At 46.1% G+C, this 18,057-nt stretch overlaps 1 protein-coding gene across 6 annotated transcripts in view; it reads right to left on the minus strand.

Annotated features, from left to right (window-relative positions):
• Positions 1–18,057, minus strand: part of TSC2 (TSC complex subunit 2) — a 45,176-nt gene that overhangs the window by 19,945 nt on the left and 7,174 nt on the right. For 4 of the 6 annotated variants that reach the window (XM_082199419.1, XM_082199417.1, XM_082199422.1 and 1 more), the window contains 18 exons: positions 17,720–17,793; positions 16,756–16,882; positions 15,346–15,489; positions 14,205–14,342; positions 13,749–13,852; positions 13,529–13,610; positions 12,609–12,764; positions 11,338–11,454; positions 11,104–11,226; positions 9,535–9,641; positions 8,842–8,980; positions 8,076–8,198; positions 7,678–7,812; positions 6,920–7,109; positions 5,713–5,806; positions 5,125–5,227; positions 3,676–3,770; positions 868–999 (listed from right to left, as the gene is read on the minus strand). In XM_082199419.1, the coding sequence (XP_082055545.1) occupies positions 868–999; positions 3,676–3,770; positions 5,125–5,227; positions 5,713–5,806; positions 6,920–7,109; positions 7,678–7,812; positions 8,076–8,198; positions 8,842–8,980; positions 9,535–9,641; positions 11,104–11,226; positions 11,338–11,454; positions 12,609–12,764; positions 13,529–13,610; positions 13,749–13,852; positions 14,205–14,342; positions 15,346–15,489; positions 16,756–16,882; positions 17,720–17,793 (2,183 nt within the window). The remainder of the gene's footprint in view (positions 1–867; positions 1,000–3,675; positions 3,771–5,124; positions 5,228–5,712; positions 5,807–6,919; positions 7,110–7,677; positions 7,813–8,075; positions 8,199–8,841; positions 8,981–9,534; positions 9,642–11,103; positions 11,227–11,337; positions 11,455–12,608; positions 12,765–13,528; positions 13,611–13,748; positions 13,853–14,204; positions 14,343–15,345; positions 15,490–16,755; positions 16,883–17,719; positions 17,794–18,057) is intronic. The other 2 variants (XM_082199418.1, XM_082199420.1) reach the window with 2 other exon arrangements.

Genomic DNA, 18,057 nt, shown 5'->3' on the forward strand with positions numbered 1-18,057 from the left:
AGTAGACATGGTTAGGATTGTGCCAGGTCATTACTGTTATAAACTGACATTCCTTTCTATACTTTCTATGAATCTAACCATGGGATATCAGGAGGACTAAAGAAATCAGCAGCCCCCAAAGTGAAGGGTACCTGAAAAACAAGGAGCCCCTCAAAGACTAAAAAATATATGATGGCAAAAACTTCATGGACTCAAGGTCACGTCATCAGACACAGCATTCCGTGGCTTGAGTCCATGAAAGCTATTATAGCATAATAAATTTGTTCATCTTTAAAAGGTGTCACAAGACACTTTTGTCATTTTTGCTACAGGAGACAAACCCAAGGGCTATCCCTCTAAAAATTTAAGCAACACATTGTGGTGTACAAAATAATGGGACAGCACAGAACAGATCTGATCACCAGCTTATCAAAACTTTATAACAAGAGGTCTCTTGTGCCACATGGTAAAGTTACCTTCTAGTCCATCCCATGGCTAAATAGTCTTGTGACAGCTACCCTATAAAATGCAGCACTTTTAATTATTATTTTTTAATTCAAGAAGTTGCCTTTGGAACAACCACCATTTGGGGGGAAAGGTCAAGCCCAACCAAAACCAGCTGTCTCACATCTCTCTCACATCTTTATCAATGGGGGTCTTGCAACTAAACCTACATTTGCATTAGCGTTAAATTGTGTGTCCTTTTCAATCTTAAAACAGGCAAACAGAAGAAAGCACTTGCATAGCAAACCTTGTTGGGTGGGGCTCAGTTCTAAGGAAATCATGCAAGAACCCCAGCATGCAAATCCCCTCTGTTCCATCTGCCACCCTCCCCATCATAGCAAATAATGTGGCCGCGAGCCCAGGTGGCTCTCCAAGAATCACTACCTGTGGGCTGCATGGTCAGAGACACTGATGCTGCGGGACCGGAAGGCATCGACACCAGAGGGTTCTTTCAGCTCTTTCACTGGAGGAGAATTATTCAAGCTTTGCCTGGCATTTTTGGCTATCTTAAAGCTACTAGGGGTGAAGAACAGGCAGCGGCACCACCACCAAGACCCCACGTAAAGGAGGTGTGATTTTGCACAGGAGGAAAATCAGTGGAAGGATGGAGGTTGGAAGGCCACAAAAGTCCCGGAAGGTGATGTAAAAATAAAAACAACAAAAAAAAACAGGATGCCAAAAAAAGGAGGGAGGGAGGAATTAAACACAATAAGCAAAACTCAAAAAGCATAAACAAACATTTCAAAAATGAAAAAAGACAACAGAAAGACAGCCGACATCTCCCCCATTCTACCCCAGATTGATAAATATTACAAAATAAAAGTGGCAGTTGGAATACTATGGAGCCCTGAGCAAAAATAATAAAAGTGTGCCTGTTCAGTGGGTAGGGAATGTGCAATATGCATTAGCTCAGAGGCACAGTTCACAAAACCCAAACCCAATTAAATGACAAGACAGAAGACTATGGAATCATCAGCCCCAACATCAAGGTCTAAAGCAGATTCCTGGGGTGAGGGCAGCATAAAGCGTAAGTAGCAACAGCTTCTGCTATTTTCCCTTCTGTGAAGTGTCTCCAGCAAAACAAAATGTACCTATGGAGTGAGCAAGTTCCCTCAGGGGAATGCCTGGCTACATTTATGCTGCTGGATCTCACTGCAACATTATCACTAAGGTTTGAGGGTGAAACCGCTGCCTGAATGACTCAAAAAATAGATAACACAGGGAGGGTGTATCTCCCGCTCAAAGAACACCCAGGGCATATGTTTGCGTGTTTCACACCCAGAAAACGAAAAGGAGCTCCAAGAGGTTCCTGGTTTTACAGAGCAGCACACACACCTGGGGTTTCTTGTGGGTTTTCTGACCAGGAAGCAAATCACACACAAACCATTTGCATCCAACCAAAGGTGCCTTTTAGGGTTGACTGACACTCCTGCTACTTTTCAACTACAAATCGTGGCTACTGCCACTCCCAGAATAATGGCAGTGGGTGTTTTGAAAGTACCTCTTGCACAACAACTTTTCAACTCAACAGTATCCCAACTTAGTAAAATCAAAAATGCCAAGGCAAGGAAGTGGCGATGGGAGCCACAACTCAAAAGGAAAATGACAGACACAAAAAGGCTGGCTAGAGAAGTGGAGAGCCTCGTTTGTAACTCCGAGGTCAAGAATATCACCAGCTGTGCTTTAATTTGCAGGCACAAAACAATTCCCAGGGCAGCAGTGAAATGAAAGGTAGGCCATGCACCTTTGGAACTTCATGGGCCTAGTTGGAAAACTCTCTGCCTAAAAAGCTTGAGGGTATCATTGTTGAGGTGGTGAAGGGGCAGACACGCTTCATGGGCAGGCAGAGATCTGAACCTGGGTCACCCAGATTCAAAAGGCACTTCAAGCACCACATTGTTTTCCATGTGGCTCCTCCAGACTTCCTTTTTATTGTGCCTTCATGATGGTTTGGTATCTGGGCTGTTGTGCACAATCCCACTTTCATAGCACTTTGCATCTGTAGAAGTTTTTTTGGGGGACATCCTACTCTGTTTCCAGTTAGGTGCATGTCCCAAAACTTCCTGCTGAAATCCTGTAGCTTTTCATACCACAAATGTTCCAATTTATTTTTCGCTGCACTACAGTGTGAGGATACCCTCTGGTAATGTTGGGAGAAATGCTGCAGAACAACTAATAAACGGGAAGGACGTGTGGACGGACCCAGCACTAATGCAGTAATGTTGTATCCATGACATGAAGACCAAAAAGACACCACCAGTCTGGAAGGGCCCAAAGACTAATGATACAGCCAGGCCAGGAGACTGCAATGGCAATTGCTATGGAATACACCAGTACCACTAGCAAGTTCTGAACACAAGGACATCAGAAAAGCCCTGCTGAATTGGCCCAAAGGTGGCCCTTCTAGTCCAGCAACAAGTTCTCACAGCAGCCAACTAGATGCTCCAACAGGAAGCCCATAAGCAGGACGTGACTGCAGTTGGTTGTGATTCCCAACCAAAGACATTCAGGGGCAAACCAACTCTGAATCCCTAACCCAAAGACTGCTGCATGGACAGTGAATGCAATGCTAGGATTGCTTTTCCCAGATGCAAAGTCAGCCAAAGCAGAAAAGCTACCCGCAGTTTTTTCAAAAACCCCACTGAAAGCAGCTTTAATGCTTTCAATTGACCATAGTTATCTCTGAACAAATCATAATGTTTTTGCAGAGTTTTTCCTCCCTCTCCAGATTGGGGGTGAAGAAGTCTGGTGCTGAAAAGCTTACAAAATGTTCCACTGTAAACACCAGCTCAATGGGCTGCAACCTGATCATTACAGCAGGGGTAGGGAACGTCCAGCTACTGTTGAACGACAAGACTCATCATCCCTGACACCTGGCTATGTTGGCAGGGGGTGATGGGAGTTGGAGTCCAATGACAGTCGGGGGCTACAGGTCTTCCAGCCCTGCATTGCAGGATGAGAGGAGGCAAAATAGGACACTTCAAACTGGACTGAGCAATGAGTCGAGGTAGGACAGCTTTCAGCTGCAAGGGCATGGACCATCATCAGAATAAAATCAGGTAGCTTCATTGGCATAAAACCTGACCCATCAGAAAAGTTGTAGCAACCCCCAGAAGGCAACAAATTGGTGTTTTTAACAAAAAGCACTTCAAAGTGCTGTAAAAAGAAGTGGCCCTTCGGGGAACAACCTACCTCTTCGGTCTCTCATTCAAGCTGGTGCTACGAGCCCGGAAGCTGTCTTTCTCTGGTGTGTCATCAAAAGAGAGGAGGACATTTGATCGCAAACCCTGTCATAAAGAGAATACAAAGAAGAGTTGAAAGTTGCTATTATTATTATATTTACATTCATATCCCGCCTTTTCCCCGGAGAGGGACTTAAGACAGCTTACACAAATTAAAACAAAATACAGTGGTACCTCGGGTTACCAACACTTCAGGTTACAAACACTTTGGGTTACAAACTCTGCTAACCCAAAAATAGTTGCTCCGGGTTGCAAACTTTGCTCCAGGATGAGAATGGAAATCGCTCACCAGCGGTGCGCCAGCAGCGGGAGGCCCCATTAGTGAAAGTGCGCCTCAGGTTAAGAACAGTTTCGGGTTAAGAACGGACCTCCAGAACAAATTAAGTTGTAACCCGAGATACCACTGTACAAAAAGCTAAAAACATATAAAAGAAAAACCGTAAAAAATAATTCAACTGTAATGGAGTTAAAACAATATAAAATACAAATCTATTAGAATACAGGTAATAAAAGCAATGAAAACAGCACAATTAAAAACAGTTTCCTTAAAAACCAGCCAGTTCTCGAACGCCTGTCAGAATTGGACAGTCTTCCCCTGCCAGTGGAAGGACAAGGAGAAAGCCAGTCTGGCTTCTCTAGGAAGAGAGTTCCAAAATCCAGGAGCAGCTACTAAGAAGGCCCTCTCCCTTTCCCCCCACCAAACTGGGCCTGTGAGGGTGGCAGGACTGAGATCTTTGAGTCCAGGCATGGAGAAGCTGTGGTCCTCTGGCTGTTGTGGACTTCAACTCCCATCATCCCTGATCACTGGTCATGCTGGGCGATGGGAGTCCAGCAACATCCAGAAGACAGCAGGTTCCCTTTCCCTGGCTCAGTCTCTGTCCCCAAGCAAATTCCTCCAAGCCTTAATCCCTGTCTGCCTTCTGCTAAGATGTTTGGCTGGAGCCATATAATGACCCGGTTCACACATAATGCTAAACCAAACTGTGCAAAAGCACCAGCTCAAGAGTTCCTGGAGAAGGAGGAGGAATCTGCACCCCCTGCTTCCAGGTCCTCCTGCTAATGTACTGCTATGAGTCAAGCCATGGTTTGGCTGAGTAAATCACCCAAACCTGAACCTGTGGTTTGCTTCCTCAAGACAAATCACAAACTGTAAAGCTCAAGAACAAAATTTAGTGTGGACCAGCCCACTGAGAATCTACGCCACATTGAAAAACCACCCCAAAAACATAGTCCCGTGGTGGAACAGGGCAAGAAGTTTCCTCCTCTGTTTTGTGGACTGCTCTGGAGGCGGAGCTCACCACAGAGCGGCAGTGTCCGTCATGGTCCCATCCTGCTCCCTGTTTCCTGTCCGGCATGTCAGCTCTTCCCCTGTGCTTCTCAGGCACAGCAACCAGCTTACCTTGGTAATAAAGGGGACAAAGTCTTTCCGAAAGGGAAGGCGGCACTTGATAAACCACATGGCTATGACGTGATGCGCCAGGCACACAATGTACTGGTTAAACCTGGAAGGCATTCAAGGGGAATGATCATGTTATGGCAAGATGCAATGCTTAAAATAGTATATATGTTAATTACTGTGCAACACGTCATTAGCATCACACTGTGATATTACTTATACTAGCTGGAAACTTAGAACATAAAAAAGGTTAAGGGGAATGTTTCTATTTAACAACAGGATTTAAAGTGTGCAATCATGGAAAGGCACCCAAACTCCCCACTGAAGGCCGAAAAATAAAATTTAAAGAGAAAGGCTGACAAACACACGCCATTTGTTGTGCAGACTGGAGAAACAGAGAGGACAACAGTTATGACAGATGATGTATGGTGATGTATGGGAGGGAGCTTTGCCTTGGTTATAGCTTATAGCAGCCTTTCCCAACCTGGTGGCCTCCAGATGTTTTGGGACTACAACTCCCACCAGCCTCAGCCAGCACATCCCACAAAACACCTCCACCAAAACAACCACCACAACCCACCCACAACTTACTTGGAGGGGTTTGTGTAGGGCAAGGAGATGGCAAAGACGCTGGCGTACTGTTCAGCTGCAAAATTCCTGTAGAGGGCAGGCAGACGGGCCAATGCTGGGATTGGGAAAAGAGGAAACAGTAAAAGAGTCTGGCTGCAGATGGGATGGCTAGCAGAAACCCACTTCACACACACCTTGTTTACAGGGAGGCTGGTTTGGGCATGGTTAAAACATGCCCAAACTGTTCCGTCACAGGTACAGGTTTCTCCGGCGTGAATCACAGAGGTCACCACCATGTGCTTATAATCTGGATGCCTCTCTGGAGCATGGGTGGGGAAACACCATCCTAGGGGCCAAATGCGGCCCTCCCTAACCAGTCCTTGTGACTCTCCCTGGAGCTTAGCCGCCTCTGCTGCTCTGCATCCCTCTTCAGATGCTTTGCCCTGGCTGGAATATGTCCTTGGACTGTAATAAAGCCTCTTGCCCAGATGGAGGGGCGATGGCTAGAGCATAACCCGCTGCACAAAAGATCAGTCGCACCTGTTGCTCTGCCTACCCACCACAGACATCTGGACCCCAGGAGGTTGCCCAGGAGAGAATGTGGCCCTTGGGCTAAAAGAGCCCCTCGCCCCTGCTCCAGATCCAAAGGACACAATTAGCTCCACGTGCCACAGGGGGCTTCTGACTTGGCTTCCCCAAACCACCCACCATCCCTCTCACACTACATAGCAAGACACATGCAGGGTTTGGAAGGCTTTCTAAATCAGATTTATGTTGTGGCACAGCTGGGGGGGGGGGAAGCTGCTGCTTTTCAAAAAGTCGCAGAAAGAAACTTTGACTGTACCGAATAAGAAGCTAAAAAGAGCCTTCTGGATCAGGCCAGTGGCTCATCTAGTCCAGCATCCTGTTCTCATAGTGGTCAACCAGATGCCTGTGAGAAACCCGCAAACAGGACCTGAGCACAAGAGCCCTCTCCCTTCCTGTGGCTTCCAGCAATTAGTATTCAGAAGCATCGCTCCCTCTGACCATGGAGGCAGAGCAGAGCTGTTATGGCTAGTAGCCATGGATAGCCTTATCATCCTCCACAGACTTGTCCAATCATCTTTCACAGCCATCCAATCTACCTACAGAGTTTCAAAAATTGCACAGAGGGAAAGCAAAGGTCCCTTCCTCTCCTGAGCTGTAATTCACACGCTGAAAAGCAAGAATGGAATATGCATACACTTACTTGAAAGGAATTCCAGGAGGGGGATGGCCATGTTGGCCGTAGCTGAAATATGTGTCAGCTTGACTATTAGGACAGGCAGGGCCTTGATGATGATATCTGGCATCTCAACGCTGCAGATGGAGAGAGCCACGACACACTGGTTGGCGCAGCGAGAGATCAAGCCGTGCTCCAGGCAATACACCAACTCCCGCTGGGTGAAGGCAAAGACACAAACAGAACATTACCAAGCATTCAGTTCAAATGCGTTTACAGGTACTTCGGTGCAGGGCTCTCTGGGTGTCCCTTTAACAAAATTCACACATGACTATATGAACAAAATTCATAGCTTGATTGTAATAAAAGCTCCAAATGGTTTGTCTCTGCCCCGCCCCCCCCAAAAAAAACAACACCTACGTTAAAATGATTGTAAAAGCCAGTTAAAAAATATATAAACAGTAAACTAAAAAGAGATTATCATACACGTTAGCATTCTACATTGCTTGGATAGGTCTGCCTAAGCAAATATGTTTCAAGCAATAAGCAAGGACCACAGTGAAGGCACCTGCCTGGTGTCAACAGGCAGGGAGTTCCAGAGTACAGAGACTGCCACAAAAAAAGATTGATGACTTACAAGTCTTTTGCTTCTTGTTTAATAGCTAAATGCAAGTTAAGGAAAGCCAAGCTCAAGTTATGCCATATTTATTTATTTGGCAGCAGTGTCCTTCTCCTGGCTCACCCACTGAGCACATCCCACTCAGTTCCTGCGCATGCAATAATACCTGCTTGCTTTTGTCCAGGTGATTATGGTAAAAGATCAAAGTAGTCAGCACTGGAACCACAGCCAAATGCAAATCATTACGGGAGAAAGTTTCCGGGGTGCCCCGCAGGCGCTCGGTCATCTTTTTGTCTGTAAGCTGGCGGCACACACAAAAAGTCACTGCTACAGACTCCAAAGGGAGGCACCCACAGGTTACCCACTCCTGTTCTCCATTGTTGCAACCCACCCGAGGGCCTTAAAGTGAATAGCAGACAAGATATTCAGCAAACAACAACAGGCTTCTCCACTGGAGAGCTCTCCCATGACACTAATGCATGCCACAACTGTAGGGCAACCATCAAAAGCTCCCTAATGTGGACCTTTGTTGCCCCAATTGGATGCTCGGAGGCACATTCTTACCATAGAGCAGAGGGCAGAAGACAGCTGGTCAATGTTGCAAGGGGATGTTAAGTAAAGCACTTTGTACTGCAGAGACTCCGGTAACTTGTTCAGAACCAGCTTCAGCACCTTCCAGTCTGTCTCCTACAAACGAAAAAAAGGAAAGAGACACTCAGGGGAGCAGGGGAGTTCAAGGGTGGCATGGAAAGAACTGCAGCCCGGCTGCAAATCACACTCTTTGGGCAGATAGAATGCCAGGCTCCATCTCCAGGAAGCAAGGCTGCAACCATGCGGCTACATTAAGCAACCTTTGCCAGAGCGGTGCTCCCAATGTCTTGACCTAAAACTCCCATCAGCCCCAGCCAGCCCAGCCACATGACCTTGGGGTTGACTCGAGCATGGGCATGCTGGCTGGGGCTGATGGGAGTTGTAGGCCTAAACACTGGGAGGGAACCAAGCTGGTATAAAGTCAGCATTCATATCCCCATTCCTGATTGGCAACTAGACCCTTCCAGCAGGACTTTTATTTTTAGTTTTCACTAAAAATGACTAGGTTTGATATGCAGTGCTCCATATGCACTTCAGCATGATGTGCAATGTCTTTCGTAAGGCACTACTCTCAAAATAAAATAGCATGCCAGTGATGGGCAGGGCCAAAGAAGGCAGAGCCATGGATGGGTTATGGAGAGTCCCAAGGGCCAGAAAGAGAGCTGGAGGGCCACATCCAGTTCCCCATCCCTGATCTGAAGCTTGGGATCCAGTTACCAGGTTTTGGTTCATCACTCACTTGCTTCAAGCACTGGAGGAGGACTCCAAAGAAAACGGAGTAAGGTAAGTGGCCCATACGAACGCCCGTGCTCTGGGGAGGCACACTGGGGCTTCCCGAGGGAGGGGAGAGGGTGCCGGCAGGTTTCTTCTCTGGTTCCCTGTGACATAAGAAGAAGGAAAAATCAGCCTGCTGCCAGACCATAGCGTCTTGAAGAAGCACAACTGACAACTACCTTACGAAGAACCCATGTTCCAAGTGGATTTATTTATCTTTAAAATATTTGCATGCCACTTGTCCGTGCAAAGTGGATTAACAATGATAAAAACCCACTACAACACACACACACACACACACACACACACACACCCCATTACTACCAAAACCCTTTAAAAGAATGGAAACCCATTCAAATCTTCCAATCACATAATCTACTATCCTTAATCCAGTAAATGGGAGAAAGCTTACTCATGCGAAGGCCAATTGAAACAAATAGGTCTTTAAAGGCCTTTCAAAACCCCAGAAGTGTCACTGCCCAGTGCAGACCTACTGGGATTTCTAAAGGCACAAGGGCCACCACTGCAGAGCTAGAGGCTGGGCCCACCAATTGAATTGAGATTTCAATTTCTGGGCAGCATGGTACAAGGGAGCCTCAGATTAGAACATAGCAGAACTATTTTTGGGAAACAGTGGCTACAATCAGACAAAACCTACAAAAAATCGCAGAGGCAGTAGGGGCTGAATTTCATGAGCCCTTCTTTGGTAGCCAGGCCCAGTCGGTGGAGAGAGTCAGCCCGAAGCGAGAGCAAGAAGTCAAATACCTAAAAAGAAGCAAGAGAAAAATAATTAGCCTAGCATTCCTCCACATGCTCCAAGGCAGGTTCAGAGATCTTTTCAATCCAATCCAAGCAGTCCTGCAATGTTTCTAAAAGATGGTTGCACTTCAAGCAGCAGGGAGTTCCACAGGAGCAGAAGAGCGACGGAGACATCAGCTCTGCAGGCCAAGGTAGTGAACTGGTAGCCCACGGGGCCTAACCACGAGGCCAAGCAAGCCATTTGCCATGACTCACCAGATGCAATTTACCACCAGCAGGAGTGGTGAAATCCGTAGCAGCAGCGAGACTTGCAAGGCTCTGTATGATATGCCGCTCCTCCCCTTTGCCCCTGCCAGCAGGTCAGAGCATTCAAGGAAGAGGGAGGAGCACTTTGGACTGAGCCATCCTCTCTGCCAAACCCAGCACAGCAATGGTAGGAAAAAATCAACTGAGCAGAATGTGCAGGGTATAGGAATTGCCTATTCCTCCCTTCCTGGGAGGAATTGCCCATCTCTGGGGGTCCTCCTCCATCAGACAGAAAAAAATGTATTTATTGATAGGACATAAAAGAGAGAGTGTTATCCAAGACATTTACAGGTAGGGACTGAGGGGTATGATTATGTGACAGTTGGGGGAAAGCACACTCTGTTAAACACTGAGCATGGAATTAAGTTCCTCAGAATACTTGAAAAAGGGAGGGGGAGGAATTCAGCCCTTGCTTGAAAACTGTGTGGGTATTGCCTGCTCAAATCATAGAATCATAGAGTTGGAATAGACCACAAGGGCCATCGAGTCCAACCCCCTGCTAAGCAGGAAACACCATCAGAGCACTCCTGACATATGGTTGTCAAGCCTCTGCTTAAATACCTCCAAAGTAGGAGACTCCACCACACTCCTTGGCAGCAAATTCCACTGTCGAACAGCTCTTACTGTCAGGAAGTTCTTCCTAATGTTTAGGTGGAATCTTCTTTCTTGTAGTTTGGATCCATTGCTCCGTGTCTACTTCTCTGGAGCAGCAGAAAACAACCTTTCTCCCTCCTCTATATGACATCCTTTTATATATTTGAACATGGCTATCATATCACCCCTTAACCTCCTCTTCTCCAGGCTAAACAGGCCCAGCTCCCTTAGCCGTTCCTCATAAGGCATTGTTTCCAGGCCTTTGACCATTTTGGTTGCCCTCCTCTGGACACATTCCAGTTTGTCAGTGTCCTTCTTGAAATCTTAGAAGCCAAAGGGAGGGAGGGAGGAAGTACAGTTGGTGAAGTGGGCTGGGGGAGATCTCTGTGCCCTGCATCACACCCATTGCTGCATCTCAGGACTTAACAAAATCAGAACAAACTTCTGGAAAGTTAGCAGCAATATCCCCTTGCAAGCACCATTTGGAGCCAGTTCTCTCCTCCTTGTCATCTTCCCTGCAAGTCCTGCAAGTTTGGAGGTGGGACTGAGAGGCACACACATTCCTCACCTGCAGCCGGATGCTGCTGGCGACTGGGAGGCTGTATCTGTGTTTATAGTGGAGCTGAATGTGGAGGATCAACATCTCATAGACGCGGGTGGCGTGGCTGGGGGGGAAACTGTAGAGTTTTGTCTGAAAGGAGGAAAGCAAGATGTTGTCAAGAGGAAAGCCAGAATTTATTTATTTTTAAACTAAAAAGCCCAAGAGGAAACCACCCTGGGGCTCAACAACCTGGTCACTTACCTGGAAAATGACCAGAAGGCCCAGGACTGCTGTCTTCACATCTTCTAAAGAAGCAGAGTAAGACAGCAAGTCTCTTTCCTCTAGTTCAGCGGGAGGCAGCAGGGAATGGGAAGCAACCTTTTCAGGGAGAGAGAGCATACACAAGCTTTGCAGAGGGCCAAGGCCCGCAATTACATAAGGATTGCAAAAAAAGGTGCTAGGATGGCAAGAATAAATACCCCTGGCAACAGCAGAGCTACATAAAGTATACAAAGCAACAACACCCACATTCATCTCATACATTTAAAGCACTACGATGCCACTGTCATAGCTTCCTGCAAAGGATCCTGGGAACTGTAGTTTGTTAATGGTGCTGAGAGCTGTTAGCAAACCTCTCTTCCTCTCCCGGAGCGACAATCCTCAAGTGGTTTAACAATCAATCCATATTCACTGGGAACGATTGGGAATTGCAGCTCGTGGGGGTCTCTGAGTAACTCTCAGCACTCTTAACAAACTACAGCTCCCAGAATTCTTCGGGGGAAGTCAGGACTGTTTAAAGTAGCATCATAGAGCTTTAAATGTTGTGAATGAGGCCTGCATCTCTCTAGAAGAAGCAAAATGGTATCTTTGCCTGGACCAACAGGCTGTTTTGGAGGTTTTCCATGCTTGTGAACCCAAAAGGAGTTTCATATGTGAGTTTTTAGATCTGATAATCAGCTATTTTATAGCTGTTATGTCTCATCCACGAAAATAGGACAGATTCCATTTTCATCAGACTTCACATGAATATGCTAACATGTGCTGCAGCATAGCCAAGCTTGGTTAGGTGGCTAGCTGTGTCCATAACACCCAGCGACATGCCATCTGGTTCTTCATTTTCAGAGATTTCAGTGGAGTTGCTACCCACACTTCAGGAAATCTTAATACTTTAATATTTGTAGATTTCATAACCAAGCCATTGTCCTGACGACTACGGAACACAGAAGAAACAAATAATTTGTTGATTGAAGGTTTCTACCCTGATCCAAAACAGAGCATCTGATGATGCCTATGCAAAATTAAACGGCAAAGGTCTTTAGATCATTACCCAAAATTGACACACTGCCATCCCCCCTGTAAAAACACTCTCAGCTTTGCAAAACCAAACAGGATATTCAAACCAGCAAAGCTCCTCAAGTTCATAGTGCAAATCCCTCCCCAAAGCACAATTTCTTCCCTTGTTTTTGACACTTCCTGAAACCAGGCACAGCTCCTGCTGCCAAAGCCCAGAGCTGAGCTGACAGCTGCCTCACCTTCTCTATGATATCCAACAAGCTGTTGAAGTGGTGGGAGGTGCAGCCTTCTGCCAGGTCCACCAGCAGCTGGGTGGCCAGTTTGCGGACTTGGTGGTCTTTGTCTTCTTGGATGTGGGCCAGCTGGGAGAGGACCACCAGGTTAATCAACTCCTCCTGCAACAGGACAAGACTTTTGTGAGCTGGCTAAGACAGAGTAGTCTAACAAGGCTGGTAAAAGAAAAAGGTGGAACATTGATTTTGACAGTTGTGCTAATACTGTATTAGTAATTTTTCACTGTAGGTTTCTACTGTTTCTATAAACGTATGGTGAATATGTTTTATGAAAAACCAGGGTAGAAATATTTTAAATGCACTAGAATGAAGATAAAATTGAGAAGGTGCAAGCCAGGAAGCTGGGGGAAGGTCCAGACAGCTCTTTAATTGAGGGTGTCAAAAAGTCAAATGAAGGAATGAATTTTATTTAATACAAAACATAGTTCAACAACATGTAAGAAATAAGGAAATGAAAATACAAGGGAATGAAACATACAAAAAAATGTAAAAATTTAGGTCCTTGTATTCATGATCTATGGAAAGTATAATAATTATTGGTATTGGAGGGTAGTAACGTGTCATTTTTAAGGTTGGTTTTAGTTATTAGGATGTTGTCCTAGTGTGAGGAGGTATGCTATTCTCATTTGAAGCTGAAGAGCTACTAAGAATTTTAAATAGTGGCATATTTCACCGGATGAACATAGTTGTCATCATGTGCATACATAATATATATTTTTGTGGTTGAAAACTCTTTTTTTTTGTCCTCTGCTGCCATTTTGTTTTCCTATCTTGATAGAAGTTCAAGGAAGTGACCTTCTGCCAGACTTAAACATGTGTCTGACATCACCCAAAGAGCATTTCTCAGAGTGAAAATGAAAACTCACCTCATAAATCTGCCTATTGACGCTCAAGACGAAAGAGAGAACATGCAGAACTTTGATGCGAATAGCACTCCGTGTCTCATTCCTGAGGAGGAAAAAGGGACAATTGTGTTTTCAAAAAGGAGGAGGAGCCCAAATCATCTGGGTTGTGACCAACATCCAGAGGATGGAAAGTCAGAGATGTGAGGAGAGGAGCCACAGGTAAGAGCTGCAGGGTCCCTACCTGAAGAACCTGTCCATCAGCCCCTGCAGCTTCTGGATCCAGCTGTCCTTCGCGGGGTGGATGGACTGAGCTCGGTAGGTGATCAGGTTCAGAACAGAAGATTCCTTTTAAGCAAAAGGAAAGGCAGGCCAGTACTTAAAAAAACATCCAAGTTCAACAAAGTAAGATTGCAAACTGAGGATTACTCATATATAAAGGGTGATCTGTCATCTGTCGGCCTTGCATGCAGGAGGTCCTTGGAGGTCCAGGTAGGGCTGAGAATGGCCCTTGTCTAAAACCAGAGTGGCCCTGCTCACCTGCCCCCAAAAATCCCCCCTGAAGGGCAGCTTCTGGATCCACCCCTCCCCATCCCTTGCATAAGAAAAGGTTTTAGTTCCCTGTGCCCCTCCGCTGAGTGCTCTTTAAGGAAGTCCTAAGGAAACAACAGGAAATTTCTCAAACATTGCCATGCCTTACAGGTCTCTGACTTGCACATTTCTCCACAAGCTCAAAGTAATGTTTCTTAGAGCCATGGAAGTCATTCTGGTCACATAGCTCCTCCACCGTGGTCAGCAAGTCATGGACAATGGATTTCAGCTCTGGGCTCTCCAAGGTCTGAAAGGAAGAAAACACAACTTGATTAGCCCTCGAGAATCTCAGTGCAGTCATTTGCAGGCTAAATCAAGACAAAATAACTTTTATCACGCTACATGTGCATCAGTTAAGTTACCAATGCTGGAATATCTGTGTTATCAACGACTGTTTCTTGCCAATGGTTCCCTGCCCCACTACAAGTATTAATACAATCATCTCAGCCATGTCACCAATTGGCAACAATAAAAAGGGTGCCTATGTTAACATAGATTTAAGCTCTAATTATCACATTCCATTGTAATTCAACTTCCACCTTACAATTTTCTTCCCCATGTATCTGCCAACTAAGATTTCACTTCATATACGTAATAAAGTGGGCTGAGTCCACAAAAGCTTACACCATTTAAAAAACTGTGATGTCTTTAAGGTGCCACGAGACTCTGAACTCGGAAGGAAGTGTCAGAGTCTCCTATGCCTCTATCCTTTATTGATGCTTGGAAAGACACAGAACAGGCAGGTGCAGGCTAGAAATTAAAGAAAGTGAAACCCTTCTCTAATCCTACTCCAATAACTCTGCCATTTTGCACCCCTCCCCCCAGAACACATCCAAAATAGCCTCTTTAAATTCTATTCCATGGTGTTACAACAATGGACATTGATTCTGTGAGACCTTATGGCTGCAGAGACTACTATTGCAAGGCTGGAAAAATAAGCACTCAACCCAGTCAGATGAGCGGCGTATAAATATCATTATTATTATCATCATCATTCTTATCATCATCATCGCCATCACCATCATCTGCTATTCAGCAGTCTGAAGATTTTACTGCCCTTTCTGCGCCTGAAAGTATAGCTTATCATTTTTGCTCTCATTTGGATGCCATTTGGACATATGGACTTTCTATATTAATATGTTTAAGTCAGAATATTTTTATTCGCAATGCCAGCTGGTGATGGTTCTCTTTTTTCTGTTACGTTTGCAAAAACAGTATTAAAAATAAAACAAAAGGGGCTTCCCATTTACCTGCAGCTGCTCGAGCAGCCGCTCGATGATATTCAGGAGGATGTCCCAAGTGACTGCCTGGAGGTCCTTCCCATATTTTTTGATCAGCCTTGTGATGGAAAGGACTATTTCATAAGACACAATGGTATTCGGACTCGTCATGGCCTGGAAGGGGGAGAGAAAGCCCCAAGTAAGGAACTGACATATTGGGACCACCTGAATGACTGAGGGCCCATTTGCTGGTTCCACTGGGTTAGGACACTTCAAGAAGGAAGCGCCCAGAAAAGTATGTTAAGTGCCATACAACTGGAGTAGTCAGAAGGGAGATCAAGGTTTCCTGGAAGACCTCCCAAGTGATTCGTAGAGCAGAAACGGTTTCCAACTCCCAACAGTTGTAACAATAGCGACAACAAAAAGTATTTTCCCCCTTCTAGTCTGCTGAAATCGGGAAAGCTTGGGTTCCCAGACAGTGCTCAGAGCACAGTCCCACACTTTGCAATTCTATGCCCACCTTCCTTACCCATGATTTTGCTCCTGGTTTTAGGTGATGCACCTCATGGCTTATAGTGAAAAGGTAGATTCCACTAGCCTGAAGGCTATGCAACCCTGCCATCCAAAACTAATAAAGTGTGTGGGAAAACTGCCAGAGAGACTTCAGGTGCACAAGCAAGATCAGAAAGTGCAGGCTGCTACTCAGGAGTAAAGAAAGAAACTTCTGAGCCCTGGCAAACTCACTATAAAGACAATTTGCAGCCAAAAGTGAAAAGGCTGTAAGTGATGCAACTGAACCACAATGAACGGAAGTGTGGTCACAGATGAAACAGCAGACTGTGATTGCAGGTATCTTTGGTTTTTCCCAACAAACCTCTGTCCTTGCTGCTTGTGAAGCTTTGTTACAGAAAGAGAAACAGCAATCTTTTCAACTGTTATGGAGAGGGTCTTCAGCTCAGTAGCCCATAGGTTCCCTCTGAATTCGCGTTCCCCAAGATTTGTTTATTGCATTTTGTCCTTTCTCTGAGGAGCACTGTACTGGGACCCTCTCACAACAACCCTATGAGGTAGGTTAGTCTACCCATGGCCCATGGCCCACAAGCGGCCCATGGGGGTTGTTTAACCAGCCCATGAGCCGCCCCCAAACCAAGCCACCCGCTCGGCGAGTCCCCACGCGCTGCACTAAACCGGCGCAGCACGGAACGGGGACTCGCTTCCGCAGCACCGGAAATCGCGAGTGTGCACACTTACGCACGCGCACAATCCGGCCCACGGAAACATCTTCGCTGGAGTGAACCAGTAAACCTTGCCGACCCCTGGTCTAAGAGGCAGTAATAACCCCAAGGTCACCTAGCAAACTTCACACCTGAGCCAGGATTTAAATCTAAACCTCCACCATCTATCACCCGCATGACCCCGATTCGAAGGGCTCAGAATTACCTTCAGAAAGGAGGGCAGCACTGAAGTTGGCGAATTCCTGAGTGACTGCAGCCTGTGCGCTCCCCACAAAGCCATGCCCACGAAAAACACAGCCCCTCTCAGCAGTGCGGCATCTACCATGTAGGTCCTGCAAACATGGGAATTTTGACCACGATTAGTGGGTCTCAGACTTGGGCTTCAGGATCTTCCTTAAATCAGTGAGAAAGGGGGAGGGAGGGGCCAGAGCCATCTTTCATTTTTCCCCCTCCTATCAGCACAAGTCCACTCCTCCCGACCTCCTTGCGGTGCACACCTGGCCCTATGGGGTCAGTGTCTTCTGGATTTCTAAAACTTCCAACAGTGTTGACGATATACAGGCAACTCCCCATTTAAGCGCATTCAAGTCACACATGGATGTGCGTCGCTGCAAACCTGCAAGTGGCACGAAAATGAGCAAAAACGGCCCTAAAAGAGAGAAGAAACAGCAAAAAGGGTGCAAAAACAGTGTCTAGCAATTCCACAAGCCTTTGCAAGTGCAAACTCAGAAGGCCTATGGAGAGTTTGAGCAAGGAGGTTTGGAGGGAGTGATTGTGGCGTTTGCAGGCTTTTTCAATTGTGTTCCAAATATACACGATTTCACTTAAACGTGCGGTGCCTCAGATCATAACCCCTGTGTAAATGGGGAGTTGCCTGTAGTAGGACTTGGGGGATAAATATCAAGAGCTCATGCTCTTCTCTCTGTCGGGATAGCTGCTAAGACTTCCTCAGTGAACCGCCACTGTGCATTGGTCTCACAAAGCAGTCCATGCAAAGCTTGCAAGTCCAGCTGCCTGCTCTGGGATGTCAAGAGTGGGGTTAACCCCTGTACCCCTACAATCTTTGGGGCAGCATTAAAGCAGTTCTCTTGTACCAGCGTGGCACCCAACTTTGCGCTTGCTCCCAGCCCCAGGGAAAGCAGAGGTTTCAGCAGGTGGCACAGAAGTACCTGTCCTCCATGATCCGGCACATGTTGTAAATGGCACTGTGCCCCAAGTGAGTTCCTAACAGATTGCGCATGAGCTGAAGGACAAACAGAAGCATGTTGTTAAACGGAAGCAAATCCCTCGGAATTCTGCACACGCACATACATGCATGAACGCACACACACACACACACAAACTGACAAAAAGAAAAAAGAAATGCACAAAATTTATGCACTGAAAAATTATAGAAAGTGCAAAGTCTGGTACAAAACCCTGCAGTAGCAATAAGAAATTTATACAAGATTTGCACAATTCTAGTTGCAAGATAATGAATCATCAAGTTTAACAGTTTGGAAAAGAT

Source organism: Podarcis vaucheri, assembly GCF_965113315.1.
Source record: "Podarcis vaucheri genome assembly, chromosome: 14".
Lineage (NCBI taxonomy): Eukaryota > Metazoa > Chordata > Lepidosauria > Squamata > Lacertidae > Podarcis > Podarcis vaucheri.